We start from the raw sequence: 26,896 nt of genomic DNA, 5'->3' as shown, positions 1-26,896 counted from the left end.
TCATTAATATCTTCAGTGTGTCATTAGGTTTTCCACTCACCACATTCCAAAAACGACTTGTAGGTAACTTGGCCCTCCAAACAGGTATTTTTGGCAATCTCTGTATTTCACTCCAACAGCCTGCATGACATGAAAAGGTTATTTTTATTAGCTTTTGCACATTCATTGTCCACCTTGACTTAATTTAACAAACATTAGTGAGCGTGTTCTTAATATTACTCCAATACAAATTACTCTTTCAGAGGAAAATAATGTTAACTCTTTTCTAGGCTCACCTGAGAAAGGCGTAACATGTGGGGCTGAGCTACAAAACTGGTTCCCAGGTTGGGTGTGAGACAAATAAGGTTTAGGATTTATTAAAAGGCTCCAGTCAAAGATGGCTGCTGCTCCACCTCCTTGGTCTGCACCTGGGGAGAGAACAAATAAACATGCACCATAACGTTAGTGAGAATATTAGCCATAATATGGAACAAGAAACGTATGGCACATTATGTCATCATTCATCCTGCAGTAGCTACCTTTGTCCCGCAGAGTCTCGACGCACTCCTCCGTCCTCTCACCGCCACGTTGAGTCAGCTCGACGTCCATCGGCGAGTTCCAGACCAACAGCTGCACACCGTCTGTGATGTAGGGACATAGAATATAGATGGTGTGTGAGTGGTGGCGTAAAGGAACTTGTGTATGGATGTATGGTTGGAGAGTGTATGTCTGAGCCCATGGGTACTCCAACGGGAATGCCAAGAATTAGAAAATGCAAGTTTTTTCCCCATGTGGCTGCAGACATACAGTGTGTGTGGTGTGGTGTGTGTGTATTGCAACTACTTATCTGGTTCAGGTGTCTTCCTCCCATGGATCTCTGGAACAGGTCTTCTCTCTCCATGGATATCTGCCAAAATAGTTCCCAAGGTCCGTGACCACCGCTTTATAGGTCTGGGAAATACCAACTGAAGGAATCGGTAGGGGGAAGTGAAGACATGTGTTGCTGTGTTTATTAAAGTAGAACTATGGATTTATAATTTACTTTAGTTATAGGAAGTCTAAATGTGGCTGTAAATTAATATGGATATTTTGGGGGTTAGTAAAAGCGTGTAAATATATGAGCGTACATTTTGCGATGGATAAACTGACCTCTATATATGGTATTGGTTCGGTCCAATTAGTCACCAGGGGTATAAAAAGAGCTCAATCGTTGGTGAGGCAGCAGCAGCAGCAGGAGCAGCAGGAGGAGGAGCCGGAGCAGCAGCTGGAGGAGGAGGAGGAGCCGGAGGAGGAGCCAGAGGAGGAGCCGCCGCCGGAGCCAGAGGAGGAGCCGGAGCAGCAGCAGGAGCAGGAGGAGGAGGAGCCGGAGGAGGAGCCAGAGGAGGAGCCGGAGCAGCAGCTGGAGGAGGAGGAGGAGCCGCAGCAGAAGCCGCCACCACAAACCCCTGGAATGGATCTTCCAGATTATCAACTTTTTCAGGGCAAGAATTTAACAATGTATACCAATTCAAGGTTAACTATATAACCTTAATGTTTATTTGATACACTGCTAGTGGAGTCATAACAAATAAACATTTAAAACACATTCATTGTAAGCTTGTTGTGTTAAAGTGTGTATAATGTGGATAAACATTTTGTTTGTGTATTTTATTCAGTCAATCAAATACAATATTATTCAATATAATATACAAAAGAGAAAGACTGAAAAGGTATAGGTAGAAGCAACAAACCTGGCCTTATAGTTTATTCTTAACCGGCTGCAACTTAACAAAGTTAGACGCCCATCTCACTTTTCCCAGAGCTTAAAGAAGCGTCTTTGTAACAGTCTGAAACACAAGAGATTACATTTACAAGAGAGGTGAAGTAAAGCCAAGCAGGAAATCCTCATATTCAACAAGTTGTGGGCAGAATTCGGTCTCGATGAACAACTTTAAAAACAATTATTGGCTTTTCTAAAAGTGACAAACGACCCGAGGGGAAAAGCACGAGAGACAAGACAACATAAAGTCTACATGAAATAACCACGTGGAGTATTGTGCGTATAGTAAATCATTTGACAAAAGCATTTCCCCATTTTAAATCAATGTTTCTGCGGAATGATGCCAGTGGCGTCCTTAGGCTAAAAAACCCGGGGCTAAAGCCCCGAATGTTTTCAACCAACAAAAAAAAAAGATTTGGTACACAAGTGGTTAACACCTCCAGGTCGCACGTGACGTCATTCACCCAAAACAGCGGAGTCAGACTGGCAGCAGGCGCACGTAACAGCAAGCTGCTGTCTGGGAGTGTTCCTATGTCTACACATTTCGCTGCTTCACTCTTCTGGGCTAAACCCAGCGCCGCCGCTCCCATAACGCGCATCGCTCTGCCGTGATACGCGCCGACACATCCGCGCACACAGGTGAGCACACTCTCACTCTCCCCCCCCAACGCTCGCACTGGCTAAGCCCCGGATATATCCAAATCCTAGAGACGCGCCTGCTATATGCACGCATACACATACAAAGTAATCAATAACAATACAAATAATAATTACTCAAGCCCCACTCACTCAAAGCAGCTCAATATTTCATTTTCTTGCCAACTATATTTGATAACCGCGTCATTGTTTGAGTGTTTTCATGCAAATTACTTTTCAGGAACTGTTACGTCCACTTCTTGGTCCAGGGAGGATAAGTGTCCATGAAGTGAGAGATTGGGACAGATTGTGGCCTGGCGGAATACTCCCACAACAACAAACATGGCTTCACTTGCTTCTCTAGCAAAGTTATTGTCAAAACAATCAGAAGGAGCAGCAGAGTCTAGTCTTTCTAGACACAACACACACCTACGTAGTGAATCCAGAGCATGCTGTACAACCCTGAACTCACCGACTGTCCTCAACCTCACCGCAAACCTGCACACCTAGCAGTATCAGTGTAAACATTACAAGCCACACAAGCCACCCCTCCACTCCTTTGAAAACACTCATAGTATAGTATGCCAAAATATGTCAAAATTAAAGTCATAGTATAGAATGCCGAAATATGTCAAAAATAAGTCATAGTATGCCGAAATATGTAAAAATAAAAGTCATAGTACAGTATGCCGAAATATGTCAAAATAAAAGTCATAGTATAGTATGCCAAATATGTCAAAATAAAGTCATAGTATAGTATGCCAAATATGTCAAAATAAAAGTCATAGTATAGTATGCCGAAATATGTAAAAATAAAAGTCATAGTACAGTATGCCTAAATATGTCAAGAATAAAAGTCATACTATAGTATGCCGAAATATGTCAAAAATAAAAGTCATAGTATAGTATGCCGAAATATGTCAAAATAAAAGTCATAGTATAGTATGCCGAAATATGTCAAAATAAAAGTCATAGTATAGTATGCCGAAATAAATAAGTCATAGTATAGTATGCAGAAATATGTCAAAATAAAAGTCATAGTATAGTATGCGAATATGTGAAAATAAAAGTCATAGTATAGTATGCCGAAATATGCCAAAACAAAAGTCATAGTATAGTATGCCGAAATATGTGAAAATAAAAGTCATAAATATGTCAAAATAAAGTCATAGTATATAGTATGCGAAATATGTCAAAATAAAAGTCATACTATAGTATGCCAAAATATGTAAAAATAAAGTCATATATAGTAAAAAGTCATAGTATAGTATGAAATATGTCAAAATAAAAGTCATAGTATAGTATGCCGAAATATGTAAAATAAATGTCAAAAATAAAAGTCATAGTATAGTATGCCGAAATATGTCAAAATATAGTCATAGTATAGTATGCGAAATATGTCAAAAATACAAGTCATAGTATAGTATGCCGAAATATGTACAAATAAAAGTCATAGTATGCCGAAATATGTCAAAAATAAAAGTCATAGTATAGTATGCCGAAATATGTCAAAATAAAAGTCATCGTATAGTATGCAGAAATATGTCAAAATAAAAGTCATAGTATAGTATGCCGAAATATGTCAAAAATAAAAGTCATAGTATAGTATGCCGAAATATGTCAAAAATAAAAGTCATACTATAGTATGCCAAAATATGTCAAAAATAAAAGTCATAGTATATATAGTATGCCGAAATATGTCAAAAATAAAAGTCATACTATAGAATGCCACAATATGTAAAAATAAAAGTCGAAATATGTCAAAAATAAAAGTCATAGTATAGTATGCCGAAATATGTCAAAAATAAAAGTCATAGTATAGTATGCCGAAATATGTCAAAAATAAAAGTCATAGTATAGTATGCCGAAATATGTCAAAATAAGTCATAGTATAGTATGCCGAAATATGTAAAAATAAAAGTCATAGTATAGTATGCCGAAATATGTCAAAATAAAAGTCATATAGTATGCCAAAATATGTAAAAATAAGTCAAAATGTCAAAAATAAAAGTCATAGTATAGTATGCCGAAATGTCAAAAATAAAAGTCATAGTATAGAATGCCGAAATATGTAAAAATAAAAGTCATAGTATAGAATGCCAAAATATGTAAAAATAAGTCATAGTATGCCAAAATAAGTCAGTTTAGTATGACAAAATGTCAAAATAGTATGTCAAAATAAAGGTCATAGTATAGTATGCCAAAATAAAAGTCATAGTATAGTATGCCGAAATATGTCAAAATAAAAGTCATAGTATAGTATGCCAAAATATGTGTAAATAAAAGTCATAGTATAGTATGCCAAAATATAGGTCATAGTCCATCATCAATACCGCTTCATCCTCAGGGTCGCGGGGCGCTGGAGCCGATCCCAGCTGACATAGGGCGAAGGCAGGACACCCTGGACAGGCCGCCAGTCCATCTCAGGGCACACAGAGACATACAACCATTCACTCTCACATTCACACCTATGGGCAATTTGTATTGTGAAAGTGACTTTAATGCAGACAATAACAAGACAGGACTTTTATTGTGAAAATACTTGACCGGAAGTGACGTTTTGACCGGGGCCAGTGACATTGAGTATAAAACTCCGTGGATTAGAGATAGCGGGTCTCTTCTACAGGTATCGCTGAGGGGGCGGAGGAGCCGGGAATCGATTTACGTGAGCCTTGAATGTTTGTTCTACACTTCCTGCCATTAAATGTTGATAACTTAATTCACGCGCGTCCAGAAGCCTGTTTTCCATCATTTGAGAAGTGCCCAGTTTCAGAACTACGTTACAGTAACGAGCCGCCTCGGGCTGCAAGAGAAGAACCGAGAAGAACCGAGCGGATCACAACATGACAAACACTTGTATTCCTCCCCCTCAAACAAACACACACACATACATAACGCAACTTGCAAACTACTTTAAGTTTATGACGAAAATGACAGTTATTTAAAATCACAAAGAGACAGGACTTCCTACAAATACTTTATTTCTCTTCCCCATCAGATACAAATGCAGAGACATTCACTCACGTGATGACTGGATATCTAATAGAGGATCAGTTAGTTTAGGGACGACCACGAAGAACCAACGCCCAGCAACAGAGTTCTTGTTTGGGCCCAGATCCTCTCACAGTCCGTCTGCCCCTAAAACCTGTTTGCACACTCGATGTTCAGCGGAGGAAAAAAAGGGAAACCGAGTCTGAACGTTGCAGAGGGATCCAGGCGCTCCGGAGGGCGTTACGGGAAAACCCAAAACTCCCCGGGAGACGTCAAACGAGAGCCGACGGGAGTAAAGATCCACGAGCGCCAACGCCTCCGCGGGCCGATTTAATACCGGCGCCGTTTACTGTTCGGCCCGTCAAAGACCCCCCCGACCGGGCTCCCCCTCCCAGCTTGAGGGCCCAACGGTGGCGGTTGTTGCTGCTGCTGCTGTTGTAGCTGCTGCTGTTGTTGTTGTTGTTGTTGTTGCTGCTGCTGCTGTTGTTGCTGCTGCTGCTGCTGTTGTTGTTGTTGTGGTGGCGTCTGCTGTTGCAGCTTTGGGGACTCAACCTCTGGCCGCCCCATCGGGGCCCCCTGCGAGTATCGATCTTTTCGCTGAGCCAGCGATATAAAAAATACATTTTAAAAAGTTTTTTTCAGTCCGGGTTTGATTCAAGTGTCGGTCCGAGAGTAAAAAGAGGGGAGAAAGAGAGGAGAGGGACCATTAGTTCAATCTCCCTTTGATTCAGAATAAATGTGACTGAGAGGATCATTAATAATAATAACAGCCTATTAAAGAACGGTTGATGACTAATCAGAAGACAATGAGCTTTGTCTGGTGCTCCCGATACGTTACCATGGCTCCATTCTCTGACATCACTGGCGTCCCCATGTTTGCCGTCCCCTCTGGGCCAATGGCTCCTCCCCTTCCACTCATGCCCATCATTTGACCTTGGTTCCCACCGGGCCCCGGCGAGCCCTGGTTGAAGCCATCTACACGCAGAACAACAGAGCATTGGTGTGTGAGGTCCATGTAGTTTAAGTCACATTTCACAGATACGGTTGATGAGGCTTTAACTTAGAGGTGCCAACACATCTTTGTTTAACTACGCCTGGGATTGCACATCATCTTCATCACGGAAAACAACTTGTCACGTGCTCAATAAAGTGATGTCATACGGAGCTACACAGGTTTCAGTGGAGGAATATGATTCAAACAGAGTTAAAAGTTTGACTGCAACATCCCGACGTGCTGCCAGGCGAGACCTCTGGACATTAACGAGAGAACGAAGTCAACCTATAAGGTAGACCTGTCAATCACAGTAGCCCCGCCCTAAAGCTCATCATGCGTTACGTCCCGTTTGACTCTAAATGACCATCATGTACGAAATGATGACATCATGCTGTATTGAAGAAGTCTAGAAACGACAGATTGATACCATAAACTCATGTTTATAATGTTTACTGAGAGAACAAGAAGTCATTTTCTCAAAGACTTTTATACAACCAGAGGAGTCGCCCCCTGCTGGTCAGTAAAGAGAATGCACCTTTAAGGCCCTTCAGCATTGGCTACACTCTCAGAACTGGAGATGACCGGTGTGAACCGTCCACTGCATGAACAAGTGAGACAACACACCTTAAAGTGCTGATACCACATATCGTTTATAACTAATTATGAGCAGCCAAACGGGGAACAGGGAATAGAAAATTCCACAAAATGTCAAAAATAAAAGTCATAGTATAGTATGCCAAAATGTCAAAATAAAAGTCATAGTTTAGTATGCCAAAATATGTCAAAATAAAAGTCATAGTATGCCAAAATATGTCAAAAATAAAAGTCATAGTATGCCGAAATATGTCAAAAATAAAAGTATAGTATGCCGAAATGTCAAAAATAAAGGTCATAGTATAGTATGCCGAAATATGTCAAAATAAAAGTCATAGTATAGTATGCCGAAATATGTCAAAAATAAAGGTCATAGTATAGTATGCCGAAATATGTCAAAAATAAAAGTCATAGTATGCCAAAATATGTCAAAAATAAAAGTCATAGTATGCCAAAATATGTCAAAATAAAAGTCATAGTATAGTATGCCAAAATATGTCAAAATAAAAGTCATAGTATAGTATGCCAAAATATGTCAAAATAAAAGTCATAGTTTAGAATGCCAAAATATGTCAAAAATAAAAGTCATAGTATGCCGAAATATGTCAACAATAAAAGTCATAGTATGCCAAAATATGTCAAAAATAAAAGTCATAGTTTAGTATGCCAAAATATGTCAAAAATAAAAGTCATAGTATGCCCAAATATGTCAAAAATAAAAGTCATAGTATCGTATGCCAAAATATGTCAAAATAAAAGTCATAGCTTAGAATGCCAAAATATGTCAAAAATAAAAGTCATAGTATGCCAAAATAGCATGTCAAAATAAAGGTCATAGTATAGTATGCCAAAATATGTCAAAATAAAAGTCATAGTATGCCGAAATATGTCAAAATAAAAGTCATAGTATAGTATGCCAAAATAAAAGTCATAGTTTAGAATGCCAAAATATGTCAAAAATAAAAGTCTTAGTTTAGTATGCCAAAATATGTCAAAATAAAAGTCATAGTTTAGAATGCCGAAATATGTCAAAAATAAAAGTCATAGTATGCCAAAATATGTCAAAAATAAAAGTCTTAGTTTAGTATGCCAAAATATGTCAAAATAAAAGTCTGTTTAGAATGCCGAAATATGTCAAAAATAAAAGTCATAGTATAGGATGCCAAAATAAAAGTCAGTTTAGTATGCCAAAATATGTCAAAAATAAAAGTCATAGTATAGTATGCCAAAATATGTCAAAATAAAAGTCATAGTATGCCAAAATATGTCAAAAATAAAAGTCATAGTATATTATGCCAAAATATGTCAAAATAAAGGTCATAGTATATAGTATGCCAAAATATGTCAAAAATAAAAGTCAGTCCATATTGCTTGATGTGACGGTGTGAACCAGCAGAAGACAGAATAACAGAGTCTTAAGAGACAACAGCTGACCCCCAGACCATAAACCTGGAGGCAGCTGTTCATAGAGATGATGTGCAATCCTAGGTTACGCTCTCTGAGCGGTGAAGTCACCATAAACAACACGTCCCACATTAGACTCCGCCTGCATGTTGAGCTTCAATAAGTGCTGCGGAGCATTCTGGTAAACGTACCGTGGTAATTCACTTAAATTCACTTCGCCTCGTACATGTTGAATCATTTCATTTTAAATCTGCGGATGAGAGCTCGGGGACTGAGGATTCCTCAAACTTTGAAACCCCACCCAACAAAAACAACCTCACAGAGTAGACTGTTTACTCCGTAAGTAAACATTACGCCGTCATGTGATCATCGTTTCCCTCCTTTGCGTTGCATCGCACGTGACTCCATGTTACACCCACAAAGGAGTGAAATTAAACTTTAGTCATGACAACAATCTGAACACATGTTGAAGAAGAAGAGCCACATGGGATGCAAGGCCAATAAAAGCTCTTAACGACATCATCATCATCTTCACTTGATCTTTAGTCGTACCCGTACCTCCCATATTAACGGCTCCACGAGGGCCCAGCTCACCCACTCTCATTTCCTGTTCTCTCTGGAAGAAGTGGAGAAGAGCCTTCAGGACAAAACTCCACGACAGAACAAATCTTTAGCGGGCGGCTTATCGCCCGACACGGTCAGTCATCATCTTCCTACACAAAACGGAGGATACAAACTGCCCCTGGCGCTTAAGGAATGTAATCATCGTTATTTATGTCCGAGGGAAAAGGTGAACATCACCTGTAAGGACGACTGTAATCAAAGCTAATGATCTGGAGGTGTGCAAGTAATTCAGAAAAATATAAACATAGGAGGAAGCGCTTGTCTTAACACTGTCTTCAGGCTTTAGTATTCACACATTGTGGGCGTCAAAGACCAAATAATATAACCATGAACTTGATACAATGGGTCGATAAACTGTCTCACAGTATGAATAATAGAGGTGAACGTTAAATTACTGCAAATATTGGGAAGAGCAACATTTGCAATCTTTAAATACTTACCCGTCGCTATGTTGCAACGATAACAAGTAGAAGTGGTGATGAAACCCTTTATTATTGTTCCACTAAGCTATGACGTCACAGCGTCAGGCCCCTAGGCTGCAGTTCACGTAGATGCCACTAGGTGGCAGCAGGTAGCGCTCATATTCTGGGAGTCACTTCAACAATTTAAAAGTAAATGGGTTTATAAAAACAATGCAAAATGTGTGGCGTTATTACATTATTGCCGTTTGAGAAGTGTGTGCCTGAACTCACTCTGCAAATATGTCAACACACACACACACTGTATGACACAACACACACGCTCATCCCAGACGGTGTCGGTGGATACAACTAATCTGTGGTGTTGTGATCTGATGTTTGCATTCCGAGTGTCGCGTGTGAAGATTGCAGCCTCCGACGGGACCTCTAAAGGATTTGAAGAGAAAAGTTATCACATAGAAATCAACAACACATCACACACTGAAAGTTAAGGCGTCAAATTAATTACAGCACAGCTTTCTATCGCCGCATATCTATACGTTCTACTCTCACCCACTCATGCAGAGCCCCGCCGGCTGCGTGTCCCTTAGAACCTAGAATCAGTATCAACAGGTAAAGCTGCAACAGAGCTAAACAATCTACTGCGTCATCGTAGAAAAACACATTTATGGAATAGAGAAGAAGCAAAAACATGTAAACGTTGGTGTGAAAAACAACAACAAACAGGTTCAGCATGCAGTTAAGGAAGAAGGATTCGGAGAGGAGGCCTTAGACCAGTAACAGTGTGAAGTGTGTACTTACGATTGAATCACTTAAATTAATCCATTGATGTTGCATTATTAAGAAATAAGCAGTACAGTACAGTTGTCCGATCCCATGCGACACAATGTGTTGCCATTGCAGCCGGAGAGAAACTATTAAAATACAGCAGAGCGGCTCTGAATATGAAGATGTCCACGAGGAAATAAGAAACCCTGCACAGCAACACAGTGGAGAAGCTCGGAGTAAAGACACCGACAACTGGGCTGTGAACTACACACACGACACCCATTTCACACTATGACACAAAAACGAGGACATCTAGTAGTAGTGTATTTCTACTTTAGGATTTGTCGGTTAAAAAGAACGAAAGTAGGTAAGTGGATGTTCAAAATAGATAGAAAAGTTACGTATGCATTTGCAGAATATTAGATTCTTAACCAGACAACTTGAAGTACTTGATGGCTGTAGTTCTTGACTGTGTGTGTGTGTGTGTGTGTGTGTGTGACTAGACAAGCTTGTGGGTGTTTGACTGCGCGATGCGTCCCAGCCGTACTCACGTTGTCCAGGTAGTTTGGTTTGAAGCCCTCCGGGTGGCGTCTCATGTCCTCCTGTTCCCTGAGTCTCATCTCCTCCTCTCTCCTCCTCCTCAATTCCTCCTCGTGCCTGCAGAGAGAGGAACGAGAGGAAACAGTCAAATAAAACACGATTTAAATAACAGTTGGACTCTCTTGTCCTGGTGGTTTGCTCAAGAGGAGACGCACCTCATCTCTATCTGCTTCCTCCTCTGCAGCTCCTGGTTGCGGAGCTCCTCCAGCCTCCTCAGCTCCTCCTGGCGCCTCATGAGATCTGGAAGAAGGGAGGCGGACAACATTAGTGGGACTGAGTCCAGTTCAGGAGGCATAATCCACCACCTCTTTGCATCCTCTTAATCTTAGTCGAGCCACCATGAGCCGGCATGTACCAACTCAAAAGGGCAGCTAAATGGGGGGGGGGGAGTGTGGAGACTGTCAGGCTGAAGACTATATTGAATAAAAGGCTTATTTTTTTAACTGTTAAAGAGACACACAGTGCAGCATTCACAGAAGCCCCCACCTTGTCTCATTAACATGAGCTGGTGTTCGTGTTTGGCCGCCTCCAACTCCGCCTGCAGTTTCTCTTTGGCCTCTCTGATGTTCTTGTCCACCTGCTCTCGTTGCTGTTTCTCCATCTCGTGAAGAGCTTTCCAGCGAGACGAATACTCAAAATCAAACGTCCCCGGCTGAGCAAAATGGGGCGTCTGCTCTCGTTCCCTGGGGGAAAAGAAGATAAAGACCTCAGACCAAGAGATAGAAGACGCAGGGGAGTTCGAAAGGTACAAAAACTCAAGCACATCTTAACGAGAAGATCACAACAAATCATCTCTTTGCTCACTTATAGTACGCCGCAGACTTCTGCAGCAATTTCTCCGGCTGTCCGTCTTCATTATCGAAGTGCTCCGAGGGCTCCACGATGGCCGGACAAGGCGTGCTGAAGGGAAACGACGGTGAATTAAACCGGTGATGTCATATTCAAGCGACGGGTCGGTGATTTCAGTGGATGCAGGATGAGTGAAGAACAAAACGGACCCTTCATTCCACGACAAAAACACCTTTTCAACCCTGTATCGCCTCCTTACGTGGTCAGCAGCAGCGCTCCCTCCGCGCAGCGCTCCAGAGCTTTGCGTGCAGCCGCTTTGTTCGCAAACTCCACGATGCCTCTCCCGGTGGGGCGGCCGCGGTCATCCGTCACGACAATGGCTCGCTCCACCAGCCCGAACTGAGAGAACGCCTGACGCAAGAGGGTTTCAGACCAAATTATACAGAGCAGCGAGGCACAGGAAGTAGATTTTCCACATCCCAATCCTGTTGAATCGGAGATCTTTAAAGCATACCTCTTCCAGCAGCTCATTTGTTACCGCGGGCAACAGGTTGCGCACGGTGAGGGCGGCAGTGTGCATGGCGAAGCTGACCCTGATGGGTCGGTTGTTTAAAACAGTCCCATCCAGCTCAGCTTTGGCAATCTCTGCCAGCGTGCGGGTTTCCTGGAAGACACAGGAGATGAAGAGGAAAGGATGAGGACAAAAGGGAGGCAGACTCTGGGCAGCAGAATGAATTTCATTACAATTGGTATTTTCACTTATAGCCATTTAGCAGTGTGAAAGCTGTCCTTGCGCCACTGCATGTCCTGTAACAATACAAATGTGTCACGTGTCCAAATAAGGTGGCAATGACGCAGACAGGTGAACATAAAGGCTGCAATTCAAAATATGAGTACGGTAATAACCTAACGTGAAGGGTCATTTTGGAACATGCTCGTGTTAAATGTAAGAGGTTCGCCATGAATGGGGTCAGCGCTCTGTGCTAATGCTAACGTAGCAGCTGCTAGCTCCTCTGTCGGTCCGCGTATAAAACACGGAACTAGCGGAGTCCACGGAAGTCCAACCAACACACAACCAGACACACCGGTACAGTTTAAACACAATAAAGGCAAATTTACCAGACGAATAAAGCCGAAGCCCCGGTCTCTGTTGATGAACACCTCGCTAATATTCCCGTATTTTACGAACATGTTCTTGAACTCCTCTTCCGGTAGGTCCAGCGGGAGGTTCCCGATGAAGAGGCGCGAGCGCTGGGTGAACGTCTTCTCCCCGGGCTTCCGAAAGCTCGTGATATCCAAAGTCATCTCAGCCCGGCCCTCCTCGAGCCCTTCCCCGGCTCCCCCCGCCGGCCCGGCCGCGGGGGGCTGCGGCGGCGGCGGCGGCGCCGGACTGTCTTTGTTCGCCGGGGCCTGCGCCGGGGACTCGGTCCCGCTCCTCGGCGGTTGGGGGGAACTGTTGCTCTGCGCAGGCGCTTGTTGCATATTTCGGTTCGCCATACTCTGATAAAGCACTTTGTGTGACGTTATCTGAATTAAAGTAACTTTGAGGAGAGAGCTTCGCGGGCCAGTGTTGATGGTGCACACCTCCTGAATTTCAAAGATGGCGGTGCCTGCGCGCGCATTTTGCTATTTGTGAGCCGTTCAGGGGCGTCGAACATTTGGGAACCAACTGGACTTTTTGTCAACTTCAACACACGCACAAACAAATGCAGCAAATCCTCACAGGAAAAATATGAGTGACAGGAATAATCGATATATTGCGGATATTGCTGAAAGAGACAGGCGCCAAAACGGAGCGTTCTGATTGGAGGGTGGACAACAGGTGTATTCAGACAGACAGTATGGAAAAAAATATGTGCTTTTTGAACATGAAGGCATGTAGACAACATGTTCTTATCGAAACACAAATATGAACCTATAATGAGCATGATATGGCCCCCTTTAAAGCTCCTGAGCATTATTCACAACATGAACATCTACGTTTTGAATGATCCCTTTTTGTCATTTGACTGAGCAATGTGCTCGCTTATGGGGTGCAAAGCTGTTCCCATGATGCACTGGCCACCTGTACAGATATCATGGAACATCTGTGCAGCATATTTCTTCTCTCGTGTTCATTGCTCTCCGGTCATGGATCCTATATGTCCAGACCGGTCAGAGGGCTCCTGCATTATGAAGAGTGTGATGCGTTTCACTCAGAAAATATGAATAATCAAGCAGTTTGTTGTAGCCTACAGACATAATGCAAGCTCATTATAGTGCAGAGAGAACCGTTTGATCACAACCTGAGCTCAACCCCGAGGCCTTAATTTAACATATCTGAAACGTCTTCATCTTAATTTCGTCTGTGTTCATTAAACATTAATTGTGAGTGTTATATTACTGTATGCGTGTTGATAATACTGATGCATTATCAGCGCTATAAATTCAGCTAATTTCAAGAACTTTATATGTTGGGTAGTTTAAATCTTTAAATACATAACATTGTGAACAGTGGTCATATGCTTTGTGTGGGACATGTTATTGTGAAATGTAGTAAAAGTATAACCTTCAATATGTATCCTTGTGAAATAGAAGTACCTCTGAATGTATCTCAAGCACCTTACTAGGAGAGAAAAAAGTACTTTGTTAAACGATGACACCGCTGGATGAATACATCTGTATAGTGACGTGGCAGTGACGTCACAGCACCCTCCTCCCGCGGCTCCTCGGAGCAGCGCAGTAGTTTCTCTGATTTCCATCTGCGCTGCAGGTCTGTCGCGGACTCACCGGGGAAGGTATGGCCTACGTTGTATTATAGAGTATTATAAAGTCTTATGGAGTATCATGAAGTATTATGGAGTATTATGGACTGATCAAGTCACTGTTCAGTGTAAATGCCATGCAGGCATAACGACGCGCGCTGATTTCAGATGGATGAAGGATTATGAATCGTTGCCCTGTATAGGATCTGTGTGAGACTCATTCAGGATTTTAAATGCTGTTTTTAGTTTTTCCCATTTGATACTGACATTACACTTCAAAGGGGATTATTGCGGCTGCATTTTACTGCTTGAAAATTCCGATTATTGCATAAAAAACAACTTCTGTTTATATTAAACTACCTGATTTACCACTTCACCGCCACCTACTTCTATCAAAACACTGCTCGCACATCAGTAATATAAATCCAATAATATAGTAAACAGCTGGAATAATAAATCGATTGGCCGATTCGAACAAAAATGGCAAATATATAGAAAGATGAGATTATGTTCATGCTTTTTCCCCTCTCATAATTATTCTCAACTATATATATTTTTGTGGGGGGGGGGGGGGGGGTTGTCCTGGGACGTCATGTTTGGCTCTGGAATTTTTTTATTTTCCAATTCTTCACGTTTTATTGACTTAATGATCACTAATTGGAACATGAGCGGCAGCCTGACGGGAGTTAAGCCGAGGCGGGGTGTGCCTGCTCGGGGGAACTGAGCCGCCGGATACCGGCTGAACCTCAAAGGCAACCCCGGTGGCCTGAAACGTTGAATTCTTCTTCACGCATGACCGACTCGAAGCTATTACCCCTTCATCATGGTTCACATGTGTCATCATTTTAATTGTATTAACTAATGTAAGCTCAGATCACTTTGTGATCATAAAAACAAATGGGGTTTTTTCTGCACATAAAACGAGACAACGACGTCCAAGTTCAACACATGTTATATTGTTTGATATTCCCTAAATATTCCTGTAGCATGACAAACGAGCTAAGAAGCATCTGTGTCGGTGTGATGTACTATGGAGAAGGTGGAGAAGGCTTCCCCAGTTATATTTACAACGTTTGAGGTCATTCGTGTGCGCTTGTCATAAATTTGTTTTCTCTGACAGCACCTGAATGCAGCATAGAAGTTTGTGTGAAACAGTTATTTTCCTTAACTTCCTGTTTTTTTAAATGTTCATTGACTTGCCCTGTTATTAATTCAGGTCTATATTTATTGATATGATATATATATATATTTATATGAGTATTATATCTATATATATATATTTATATAGTCATAAACTTGGCAGACAGACCCAACTTATCTCTGGTATGGAGAGGTCACAGTCAGGGTCACGAGTCAGACAGCACATAAAAACTAAATTCTTCTTCGTGGATAAAAGATGTGAAAGTGACACCAAAGTTCACCAGCGCCGAGGCCCAAAGTACACACAGAACCACTTTATGGACGGCGACGTCTCACTCCAACTTTACACAATCTGCACATTTCATCCTCCGTTGGCAGGGGTGACAGGAAGATTTAGAGCCGGCCCTCCTTCAGATTCTTTCAGCGCTGAAGGAGCTGAAGGAGCCGGTCGGGAGATATAAACCCTCTCTCGTGGCAACAGGGAGACCTAATCCCTCCCAAGCACTCCGAGTTCTGCTCCCAGCCCGGCATCTCTCAGGCAGCTCAACGCTGGAGAGCTGAAGTCTCCCTTTCAGCTCACAGAATATCATTATGAGCGAAATACAGTACACAGAGGAGGAAGCCTGTGGGATGAAAGACTTGGATTCTATTAAGTATTAACGGTTTGATTAGGATGCGTTCACAGGTCTCAGCTTCTGTATTGGGCTGTAATAAATAAATAAATAAAAAAACATTATCTCAATCCTGCAATATCGAAATCCAACGAGCTTTTATACATGTAATGTGCATCGAATGCTGAGTCGCTTAATTTCTCTTTAAATCCATTAATATTTAGTCTCTGAAGGGTCTGTCCCTCATGGAAATGTCTTGTTTTGTTGAAGCAACGCTCCAAAATCCAAAGATATTAAGTTGAGTATCATAAAACACGGTGACAACCATAACACCTTTACATTTGAGAAGCAAAAACTGGTTAAAATCTACAATTTCTTCTTTTAAAAATCGTTACGAACTGAAGCATTTAGTCGATTAATCATTTCAATTATGCAAATATTCACTTATTACAGTAGTAAGTCCAGTTGAATTGACTCTTTTGATCATTTCCGTCTTTAAACTGATCCAGCAGAGCCTTGGGATGTAACCGATGACTTCTGGATGTCACAGCCTGTGTTTTCTCCAGTAGAAGTCCAACGCGTACCAAAGCCTCCATAGATAAAACGATATTTATTACATTTTAATTAAGCGAGGCATTTTTCTTGAATCGAAACACCTGCTGCATTCAATCTTTATAATCCAAGGCCACTCAGATATCATCTCGGGAATGCCCCCTCTTAAAGGAACAGTGCGCAGGATTATCCAGAAATGGATTATCATATTTATAACCGTTTTATTTGGTTAATTATCAACAAACTAGAGAGGAGTGGCGGGTTGTTCAACTGCAATCTGCAACCTCACCACTATGTGCCAGTAAATCCTGTGCATGTTAGGGAGGTGTTTATATTTCTGGTTGCGACGCATCAGCTCCTAGAAATGTTCTTAAATCTGGAGAGCCGAGGAACTGGATCAGAGGGAAAGGAGGTCTGGAGGGGCCTTTTCCTGCTGTGATGAGTTCAAAGGCGTCAGGGTACGAGGCAACACACACGCAGACTCAATAAATGACCCATCATGCATTGATTGAAAATAAGCATCTGGCAAGCAGGGACTAATGGCTGAATCCCCAGAGGTAATTAAAACATAACTCACGTCTAGTAGGAGTGTTAGAGCTATAATGGACGTCTTCCTGTCCTCTGTCTGAGGCTGGCGGGGGTCCTCTTGACATTTTAAATAATGAAGCGAGCTCACAGCGTGCACAGCACACACAGCTGATCACCTTCACAGACTAATTCCTCGTACAAATAGATAGTTAGCTTCTCACGTTGCCACGAGATAAAATAAATCTTTAAAATAAATATATATATGCTTTTAAAAAGTACGGCGGTGCTGCTCTCGGGCCTTTCATCTGACACCACCCATCAGGTTCCTTCTCTCCCACAGAGGTTCAAAGAGGCGAAGCAGAGTGCGCGAGGGAGCGTTGGGCCGATGATGGAGGCGTGGCCAACGGTGGCCTGGGTGCTGCTGATGACCAACGCTGCCGATTGGCTGAAAACGGTCCAGTCGCGGGACTTCTCCATGACGGACATCATCCGGCTGCATCCCTCAAGTAGGAGAATAATAAAAATGAATAATGCTTAAATAAACGTGCTTGAATAGAATCACTTCATTATATGTTCTCTGAATGGACTAGTTGGAGTATAAATCCAATAACTGGCACCTCACAAGTCACAAGCTTCTCTAACCTGTATTTCACTATTGCCTTTTTTAATAATGATCTAATTATCTTAGAAATGTGTCTTGCATATTAAAAATAATCCAGGCTGTGCTTGAGGTCTGAGAGAAATATTCTCTGCATGTACATTACATACAGTTGCTCTTAATGCACATCATGTATTGAAGAAGACTCTAAACTAGTTAAGAACATGAGTCATTTTCTCAGAATTCTACACCATCAGACTTCTATTTAAAAGAGTCGCCCTCTGCTGGCCATTAGAAATAATGCAGGGTTAAGGCACCTGCTCGACCTTTCAGACCCAGAGGTCACCCCTAGATTGGGCGGCGGTAGTTTCACCACACTCCACAGCCTCTCTCCATGAAACAATCGTGAACGTGTGTGTGCGTGTGTGTCCTCCACAGCTACACCTCATCCCGGCGGCTTCAAGTGCTTCACGTGTGAAGACGCCGCAGACAACTACGAGTGTAACCGCTGGGCGCCAGATGTTTACTGTCCAAAAGGTCAATATGAGCTCGATGTCAAACTCACGTCCACAAAGACGAGACGTCCTTGGCGTGAAGCGGCCCTGAAGTGAGCGTCTCGTCTCCTTCCAGATGCCAGATACTGCAGCGCGCTGCACGTGATGGATGAGCGCGGCGCCAGTGTGTCCGTGACCAAGCGCTGCGTGGCCCTGCAGGACTGTCTGCACGCCGGCTGCAGCGAGGCCCCCGACGCCGGCCTCCAGGTACGTGGCGGTGGACTCGAGGTAAGAACGTGGCACGGCGTCGGGAGGACGGCCTCCTCAACCTTCTGAGTCTCGCCCCCCCCCCCGCCAGATGTGCTCCTCCTGCTGCGAGGGGAACATCTGTAACGTGCTGGTGCCGAGGAACGCCAGCAGCTCCGTCTTCTCCTCGACTTCCCCTCTGGCCGGCTGCGGCAGGAGGCTGCCTGCGCCGCGGAGCTACTTCATCTTCATCATCGTCATCTCTACAGCGAGACACTTTTGAGGGAAACTGTGTGCGACACCTTAAGGACACTTTCTCTGTGAAGATCAAATAAATGTATTTCCTAATCTCATGTTCACTATAGAGCCGATATTAGAACTGCATGTTTCACACATCATGAAAGTCACAGGAATCCAGTTCAAGGTCAAATTCGGGTTCCTTCTATCCTTCCTTCCGCCTCTGACAGTTTTACAATTTGTTGAAGCTTTATTGTTTGTGTTAATTTATTTATGCTGAAGTTGTAGTATTAATGTCACAATGTGTGTATTTTCTTTCCAATATTAAATTGCTCCGAAAATCAGTTCTCATTTTTTGACTGACACACACGTTTTAGGATTAACTGAGTCTCTCTCTTCTCTCTCCTTATAGATGGATTTTCATCTCTCCATTGCACATTACTCACTCTGCTTCCTCCCCGGAGTCTTTGAGACTTCACTTCTCTCGGGTAAATTGGACCTGGCTGTGTCCTGTGTCCTTGCCCCAGGCCTCCTTCTTTATGAACATTTAAATATCAACCTGGATAATTGAGTCCTCCGTATGGGTCGATTCATGTGGGAACCACCTGTGTGAAGGAGCACACAGGAAACAGTGTCACAGCGGCCTGAAGTCACTTTATTGGCTCAGCAGGTGTGAGCATCACAGCTGGAGTGATTCAGCTCACACAACCCTCGCTTCTGTAGAGTCTGTGCAACAGAGAAGAGGAAACAAAACACGTTTTGACCCGATATCTGGATTTACATCTCAAATCCGTGGCTCTATTATCATAAAACACCGGTGATGTCATCCTCTGACGCGGTGACATGTCTACTAACTCTTCAGACAGCCTCCGAGTTCCCGTTTCTACCGGATGTGGTTCAGGGTGAGCCGGGTTCACCAGCACCGGGGTCTACATTAGAGTCTCGGTCAAGTCCTTGTTACAGTACGACACACTTTGCACGATCTTCCACGGGTGCAGCCGTGCACCAACACGACGAGATCCAAACTCCTTCAAACCATAAATAAGACGCCTTGTTGATTTCGCTCTGAAAAATATATATATATATTTTTTAAAAGCCTATTCCTCATCAGCGAGCACATGTGAACGTCCTTGTAGTCTCGCGATGGCAGAACTGTGAGCCGGTGCGTTGGTGAAAACGGTCCCCACAAACTGAGGCGTTCCCCTCAGGATGTGGCGGATGACCGTGCAGGAGCCCGACACCTCGATGTGGAAGCCCAGGTCTCGTAGCTCCTCCTCCGTCCGCAGCTTTGTTTGACTTGGCGGAGACGCGAAGAACTGCGAGGGACACAAGAGGGGACGTCAACGGGGAGAAAGGGTCACCGGTAATGCGAGAAGTCCAAATGCAACCAGGACCACTCACGGCTGCTCCCGTTGTCGGGTCAATGAAGTCCGCCCAGTAGCCGGCCGTCCACAGGGCGAAGCACATCTCCTTCGCTCCGCTCACAAACTGCAGGGAGCAGAATGAAGCGCGTCATGAAGCCGCTTCAACGCCACATCTGCATTTATATTAAGTAATCTGGGTACTCACTTTGCGCAGCAGCTGGTCTTTGTCCTGCGCGGCCGCCTCCTCACACACACCGTTGCTCTGCGTGACCGTCACGACTGTGATGGACGTGGTGGGCGCCGAGGGGAACATGAGCTCGAGATCTGTGACAGAGCGTTGTGTTACTTCAGGTGATGAGGAGTCGCTGTATGAGGTGATGCCAAATAACGGTCCCTTACCTTTCCTGAGCAGCTCAGGGCAGGAGCTGATGGAGCAGTCCGTCTCCGTCTGAGTGAAGTACTGCTCAGCTTTATGGACTCTGGTGTCGATAGTTCCCAGGTTTCCCTGATAAACACAAATACACATTGTCAAAGCAGCTTTGAACCCTGGAGATCACTTATTTATTTGGAAATTATACTCGAGAGGAAAAGTAGAGTCGTTGTTTATGTCATGTGTTGCCATCGATAATGAGATACTTGGCAAGTGAGGAATCTACCCAAATGTTCTCCCGTTACATGGCTCACAAAATATTGTTAAATGACCCTAAAATGTGCACTGGGGACAAGAGAATATGAAGTCGCCCCCAGGTCGTCAAAATCACAAATAAATTAATACAAATACATTAAAAAACATAACCCTCCCTCCTCGTGGAGTGTATGTAGTACATCCATGTGTTTATGAGTGTTGCATGGTTGTTTGGATTTTTTTGTTTCCTTATTTCTAATTATTTTCCTGCTTTAACATTTTTATTTTTGTGTTTTCTTATGGCCCTTCTTGGCCAGATGCATGGTCAATTTTTACTTTATTTTTATTTTGCATTCTTACTTTTGAAGGTTGTATTTCTGTAAAAATACCTAAATAAACTTTCAAGTATATATAGAAAAAAAGAATATCCATGTGGGAAGGGGTGGGAATGCTTTGCGTGTGTATATGCAGATATGGATGTGTGTGTGTATGTGTGTGTGTGTGTGTGTGTGTGGGCATTCACAAAATAACTATATTTTGCACTACACAAAATAAACTGAATTTGCTGATGTAGATGTTCATGTATGTGGAGATTGGCATGAGTGCTCGCTGTGGGCGGGACTATGGATATTAATATGTTTTGATTGTATGCGGTTTGTTTTGTTGTGTTTATTTATTTAAATGTCAAGGATTTCTCCATTTTGTTGAAAATGCTAAATAAAAACATAACCCAAGCGTCCTCTATGTTAGCTCCACATTAAAACTAAAAAAATATACCCAAAAACTTACTTGGAACTCGTGAACAAACTGGGCCAGTATGAACTGGTGTCTCTCCGTGCCGCTCGGGGCCGTCAGTACATCCGGCAGCGTCTTGTGGACCGGAGTCCACTTCAGGTCCTCCATGCCCTCCAGGTGACAGTCGAACCCGGCGTTACCCGGTAACTGGAAGCGCTGGTCTTGAGGTGCGAATGGTCCCATGTTCTCGTCGGGCCACACGGTCCTGGGCCCTGGAGGGGACAAAGAAACAACTGTAGCCATGTTTGACACGACCTAGTGTCTCTCTGCATGCAAAGAAAACTAAAATACAAGATCAGAACCTTTTGCCTGGGCCTTAAATATCTTGTAAAGCACCGTACAAATAAAACACGTATTATTAAATTAACTATGTGACTCACCCGAGTCGGCGTGTGGTACGTTGATGTAAGGCTCATCTGAACTCGCAGTGGAGAAGATTCTGGTTCTGCCGACGCGGAGGGCAGCTAGCGCGTGACGGACGGGCGTCTTGGATAGGACCAGCCTGCCTCGACCACACAGCACCTGTAGAAGAACAACGACTTGATAAACAGATGCACGAACATCAAGAATACCCACACAAAAAACAGGTAACGGACGTATCTTATTCTTTCAGATACATTATCTTGTGTAACACACATGGACTATTAGGAATTGCTTATAATGTGATGATAACATCTGCATTTAGGCAATTCAACACAAATCCAAATTGTATAAGAATAATAATAATGTCTATAGTGTTATTTTTACTATAAGCAAAATCGCCGGTATTTTTAAATGAAGTATGTGGACACTTCACATAAGGGTAGTTGTCTGACGTCACTACGGGCCAGTTACGTCACTTACACTACTGGACATGGTGGTTCGTCTCCTTCTCCCTCTGACTTTAACCTGTTGGATTAAAAACAACAATTTAGTGCAACGGAGGACAACTCAAAATGTGTATACAAAAAATGTAAAAAAGCTTTAGCTGGCTAACTTTAAGTTTACCAGCCAGTTAGTTATAATAACACACATGCTAGCTGACATGATGCAACCTTTGTCCGGGCCGCGAGTCGGTCCAACACTTGCTTCACAAGTGACGGCTGACTAGTAAACGGACACACGTCGTCTCATAATGCGGGTTCAACGTTAACTAAATAGTTAGCTAGCGTTAACTAGCTTCTACCGTTAGCGAGCTGTTTGCTAACACACAGGTCAGCTGACTTACTTCGACACTTTACCTTTTTCAACGGTATTGTACAAGACCCTCACTTGACACGAGCAGCGCGCACAGCAGCCGACAACGTCACGAAGAAACGTCACAAATATTCATGTGTCGATATGGATTACAGCTTGAAAAGTACACGTTGTTCTTACCTGGCAACTTGCACGTCCGCGATTCCACCATGGACTCTTTCGCAGTCACAAAAACAACGATGGGAAGCGATAAGGGACAAAACAAAGTCATGCGCAGTTGGCGTAACAGTTACGTCAACGTCCATTTTAGCGTGATGTAAGGGACAATGGGGATATTAAAAGGGCGTAAACGCGTAGCATACGCTGCGTGAAATGTGCTAGATTAATACGATATAATATTTATAATGACATAGACGTTTTGTCTTTCAAACCGGTGCTATGAACCAGATATTAAAAAAGGGCGTGTTGTTCCATGTTTTACCACAAGGTGGCAGCATATTAACAGTTAACACGACCACGGATTTGATAACAGCAGTACACTCACTGCAAATTGGCCTCATTAAGTTGCATAGCTGGTATTTAATTGTAGTATTTAAAGTTTGTATGAAGTTAACTTACCTCCCATATTGTTATTTGTGCCCTATCTTGCTATAAAATGCTAAATATACCACTTTCCGAGATAAAAAAAAGAGTTATTCAAGACTTATCGTCACTTTTGTTGATATTTATAGATTTCAGCAAAATGATAATGGTATTGTCCTACTGAAAATGACATTGATTGTTTCAAACCTTCGGTCTTTATGCAAAACAAGGAACAGAAAGAGGTTTTTGGAAACAACAGCTGATTAATACCAGGTGTGCCAGCTCATGGCTCAGCTGCACTGATGAGGCTGATGATGTCATGTCAGTGCGCAGGCCCGGTGTAAACTATGACATCCAGGGCCGGGAAAGTGCTTTAATAACACTTTTGATTAAGTTCCCCGAAACTCGAACAACTCCACCTTGTCTAACTTCTCAACAATGTCCACAATAAAATAGCAAGTGTGTTTGTACTGGGCAATTCCCAGGCAGAGGGGGGGGGAGCTGCAGAGAAATGGCACACATGCTCAGCAAAAAAGAAAAAAACGTGACCTTCTGATCAATAGAGTAAAAAAAAAGAAAGGAGAATTGTCTTGGCAAGAGCAGTAATATTTGCTGTCTGAAGTTGTGAAGGACAAGGACACCAAAATTGCATTTTGCTGGCGTGGACGTGTCGCTTTATAGCTGACTCAGACAAGCTGATTGGCACTTTCTCTGAACTGACAGGATGTCCAGTGGGAGTTTACCCTGTGTGTGTGTGTGTGTGTGTGTGTGTGTGTGTGGGGAGGAGGCATGTGGAACTCGGAGCTCGGCTGTCAGCTCGTCTCCCACAGGATCATCTGTAACAGCAATGCAGCATCCACCCTCGATGGAGCCCCTGTGGGATGTACACACACACACACACACACACACACACACACACACACACTGATATGCACCAGCATCCCAGGGCAGCTACCAAATGGAATCTTCTCCACAGGCTTTCATCCCCAGCGTTGTTATTTGGGGGTGGAAAGCATCGAGTGAATCAAGACCGGTTGAGGAAGGATTCAACACTCGACTGACATTAAAGCTGCACCTTAAAAAAAAAGTGAATCGTTTATTAATCTGAAATTGTGTTTCAAGCATGCATTTGCCATTGCTCATTCACTCGTTATCAGTCTCTATGTAACACATTTTTTCCTGGGCATCAGGTTTCTCCGTGAGTGTAAGTCCTCAGTGCAGCCTCGAGGCCTCCAGACGGGGAGTCACTCGAGGTCTGTCAGGCCACATCGGATCTTGTCTGGAATCAGCACTTTTCTATTAATATTTCATCCACTGTCCAAAAAAACCTAAAAACTAACCATTACCATGTCACACATTCAGAGCTCTACACCTGCTTGTGTCAGCTCTCTGTTTACTGCACTCAAACCTTAACTAATGACATAGTGAGAGCCAATAGAAGGTCTATACACCATCACCTCTCTGCATTTGAGGATGACACACCTATAGTAGGTTTCGGTGATGTTTCCCACCTGCCACCACTTCCACCCGGCTGTATTTAAAGCTTGAAGTCCCTTATGTCTCCAGGCTGCGGACCCTTGTTTTGTTCCTCGCCACGACGAGAAATGTAGACGCAGTGGCGCTGACATTCATCTTCCCACAATTGGTTATTCATCTCACAGCTGAATAATCAGGAGGGAGAAATAATTCAAGACAAAAATATGAGAAGATCAATGCTAGTTTAGTTCTTTCTGAAGAGAACCTCATGTCTAATAATCAATACATGTTATATTGTTTGCAGGGATAAGTTGCTCTAATTATTAATTGATGTGCCTTGATTTATTTTCATTACATCTTTTTTTGTCATCTTTCACCAAATATAAAGAGGGTTAATAATCTGACTTGCATTTTTACAATTTAGAGTAGCAACACCTGATTGAACTACAGTAGGTTTTGTTTTATTTGTCTAATTTCTAATTTAAATATATTTATAAATTAAGTTGCGTACAGTCGATGTAAATATGTGTCCTGCCCTGTCAGCTGTTTAATCGAAGAAGAAAAAATACATCTTGGTTTTAGAGGTGCTGGTTGGTGGATTCTGAGCCAGGCTAGCTGTTTCCTCCCGTTTACAGTCTTTACGCTAAGCTACGCTCACCGCCTCCTAGCTGTAGCGTCATAGTTAGCATACAGACAGGAGAGTGGTGTCAACCTTCTCATCAAACTCTCAAGAAAAGCAAACACATCACCCAAAGCGTGTAACTATTTATTCCATGTGTAACAACGATTTCATTTTTCGGGCGTTGCCGGTTCCAAGAAGTCTCTTTTCAATTAAGCCGTCACGTCTTTCATCATTCAAGGAGCCAGACTCCTGTCTACAGGGCCTCAGCTGCCGCGCAGCCGCCCCATCTGGCCGCCAACTGCCTGCTAACACCTCAGCGGATGCTCTTCAATCTGAATGAAGAGAAACGCTTTCAGCATCTGTGTATCTAGGTAATCAGCATATCATTATAACTTATATTTTACTATTTTTCTTAATGAGCAGACTGCTTTATGACAGTTTGGATAAGATGGCGTGCATATTTCCCAGCAGCCCCCACAGACTTACGAATGAGAAGGACAATACCTGTAAAACTCCCCGAACAATAAAGTATTCGTGTACATTTTCAGATGTATTACCAGAGGATATCCTGTTAAAATCGATGTCAACGTCAGAAACAAAAAGAAGCTTTTATCTGAAGTTCAAGCAGGAGGATAATTACCATTTTAATTACCTCATCTCTCTAGATCTCCAGCTCTCATTTATTATCCAACGACCTCGCCGGGCTGTGTTTTCTCCTTTTCAAGGGCATTTATACGCCCTTGTTCGTTAAATCTGTGCTGCCATGCATCACTGCCATCAAGACCACATCTACGGCTCTCCAGGGTGGGATGTTTTAAATGACTGCAATTAATAGGTTCTTAACCTGTAAACCGATGTCTTTGAGGGGGTTCCTTTTTTTAGACAATAATCCCAACATCCATTTTCTTTCAAAACGTGGTGAACATGGTCACTGATGCACAATGCACGGACCTCCCCCGCCTGAAACATGCACAACTATGTGGAATCAGATTAACGGCTTATACGCGGTGCGGCCTCATTAGTGACTGTAACCCCCCGAGCTCACGTGAGTTCAGCTCCTGAAAATGCTCAGAGCATTTTGGAATCCATTTCGACAAATAAGCACCAGGTGCAAGTCTGATAATATCTCAAGAAAGTAGCACAGAGGCAATAAGCCACTGCAGATATGACTTCTGTTTTAATAAAACATGCCGGCTGGTGAATATTGTCAAAACAGAGGCGAGGTGGTTCGACAAGAGGAGCCACGCCTGTGTGAGGCTCCACAAAGCAGTGCTACCGCTAGCATGCTAATGTTTAGCATGTTTTTGGTTAGCCGTCTTAAATGAGGTAAGCACAAGCGTAAAAGATTTTAACGTTTTGTTGTTTGTGTATTTTGAAGCTTTGGAGTTCTTAAAATAGACGGTTGCTAACCGCAGACCGGGACCGCCTTGACAAGTTGTGTTTGTTCTGGCGCCCATTAGCATGTTGACCATTGATAGCCTATAGCTTTACCTTTTTACTTTTGGCGACTGCATATTTTTATGCAATAATAATAGTAATGTATCCTTTA

The 26,896-nt window shown here is 42.9% G+C and overlaps 3 protein-coding genes and 1 long non-coding RNA gene across 8 annotated transcripts; 1 reads left to right on the top strand and 3 right to left on the bottom strand.

Annotated features, from left to right (window-relative positions):
- Positions 1-5,337: 5,337 nt before the first annotated feature.
- Positions 5,338-13,179, bottom strand: pspc1 (paraspeckle component 1). Its single transcript, XM_056430932.1, has 10 exons — positions 12,677-13,179; positions 12,072-12,221; positions 11,817-11,968; positions 11,573-11,668; positions 11,255-11,451; positions 10,924-11,008; positions 10,720-10,825; positions 8,916-8,973; positions 6,204-6,340; positions 5,338-5,962 (listed from the first exon to the last, which is right to left on the bottom strand). Exons 1-10 carry the CDS (start codon positions 13,052-13,054, stop codon positions 5,696-5,698), a joined length of 1,626 nt encoding a protein of 541 aa, XP_056286907.1. The 5' UTR covers positions 13,055-13,179; the 3' UTR covers positions 5,338-5,695.
- A 1,114-nt stretch (positions 13,180-14,293) lies between these two features.
- Positions 14,294-19,051, top strand: LOC130204308 (ly6/PLAUR domain-containing protein 6-like). 3 transcript variants are annotated; one of them, XM_056430950.1, is made up of 5 exons: positions 14,294-14,334; positions 17,473-17,638; positions 18,169-18,267; positions 18,361-18,512; positions 18,583-19,051. In XM_056430950.1, the coding sequence occupies exons 2-5, from the start codon at positions 17,518-17,520 to the stop codon at positions 18,751-18,753; spliced, it is 543 nt and encodes a 180-aa protein (XP_056286925.1). In that variant the 5' UTR covers positions 14,294-14,334; positions 17,473-17,517; the 3' UTR covers positions 18,754-19,051. The 3 variants fall into 3 exon arrangements, with proteins under 3 accessions (XP_056286925.1, XP_056286924.1, XP_056286923.1); XM_056430949.1 differs by lacking the exon at positions 14,294-14,334 and having other exon boundaries at positions 17,395-17,638; positions 18,361-18,491; XM_056430948.1 differs by lacking the exon at positions 14,294-14,334 and having other exon boundaries at positions 17,395-17,638.
- LOC130204311 (uncharacterized) lies at positions 16,644-18,383 on the bottom strand. Its single transcript, XR_008833618.1, has 2 exons — positions 18,296-18,383; positions 16,644-17,625 (listed from the first exon to the last, which is right to left on the bottom strand). It is a non-coding gene; the product is annotated as an uncharacterized LOC130204311 (long non-coding RNA).
- Positions 19,052-19,341: 290 nt separating the features above from the next.
- mmadhca (metabolism of cobalamin associated Da) lies at positions 19,342-22,906 on the bottom strand. 3 transcript variants are annotated; one of them, XM_056430934.1, is made up of 8 exons: positions 22,848-22,906; positions 22,335-22,379; positions 21,872-22,013; positions 21,486-21,703; positions 20,471-20,576; positions 20,277-20,395; positions 20,109-20,195; positions 19,342-20,023 (listed from the first exon to the last, which is right to left on the bottom strand). In XM_056430934.1, exons 2-8 carry the CDS (start codon positions 22,344-22,346, stop codon positions 19,805-19,807), a joined length of 903 nt encoding a protein of 300 aa, XP_056286909.1. In that variant the 5' UTR covers positions 22,347-22,379; positions 22,848-22,906; the 3' UTR covers positions 19,342-19,804. The 3 variants fall into 3 exon arrangements, with proteins under 3 accessions (XP_056286909.1, XP_056286912.1, XP_056286911.1); XM_056430937.1 differs by lacking the exon at positions 22,848-22,906 and adding an exon at positions 22,699-22,841; XM_056430936.1 differs by lacking the exon at positions 22,848-22,906 and adding an exon at positions 22,712-22,841.
- Between the last annotated feature and the right edge of the window lie 3,990 nt (positions 22,907-26,896).

This window comes from Pseudoliparis swirei, chromosome 14 (assembly GCF_029220125.1).
Source record: "Pseudoliparis swirei isolate HS2019 ecotype Mariana Trench chromosome 14, NWPU_hadal_v1, whole genome shotgun sequence".
NCBI classification, from domain to species: Eukaryota; Metazoa; Chordata; class Actinopteri; order Perciformes; family Liparidae; genus Pseudoliparis; species Pseudoliparis swirei.
The sequence above is the reverse complement of the archived record's forward strand: the minus strand, read 5'-3'. Positions and strand labels throughout refer to the sequence as shown.

What these genes read in the sequence shown, in the direction of transcription:
- pspc1 (XM_056430932.1), bottom strand. Translation starts at nt 13,054, where the DNA reads ATGGCGAACCGAAATATGCAACAAGCGCCTGCGCAGAGCAACAGTTCC. An exon ending in CAAATGAGCTGCTGGAAGAG is followed by an intron (nt 11,969 to 12,071) that starts GTATGCTTTAAA and finishes CTCTTGCGTCAG; the next exon opens with GCGTTCTCTCAGTTCGGGCT. An exon ending in AGGAAGCAGATAGAGATGAG is followed by an intron (nt 10,826 to 10,923) that starts GTGCGTCTCCTC and finishes CTCTCTCTGCAG; the next exon opens with GCACGAGGAGGAATTGAGGA.
- LOC130204308 (XM_056430948.1), top strand. Translation starts at nt 17,395, where the DNA reads ATGCTTTTAAAAAGTACGGCGGTGCTGCTCTCGGGCCTTTCATCTGAC. An exon ending in CATCCGGCTGCATCCCTCAA is followed by an intron (nt 17,639 to 18,168) that starts GTAGGAGAATAA and finishes TGTCCTCCACAG; the next exon opens with CTACACCTCATCCCGGCGGC. An exon ending in AGATGTTTACTGTCCAAAAG is followed by an intron (nt 18,268 to 18,360) that starts GTCAATATGAGC and finishes GTCTCCTTCCAG; the next exon opens with ATGCCAGATACTGCAGCGCG.
- mmadhca (XM_056430934.1), bottom strand. An exon ending in AGTTTGTTCACGAGTTCCAA is followed by an intron (nt 20,577 to 21,485) that starts GTAAGTTTTTGG and finishes TGTGTTTATCAG; the next exon opens with GGAAACCTGGGAACTATCGA. An exon ending in CCCTGAGCTGCTCAGGAAAG is followed by an intron (nt 20,396 to 20,470) that starts GTAAGGGACCGT and finishes GCTCTGTCACAG; the next exon opens with ATCTCGAGCTCATGTTCCCC.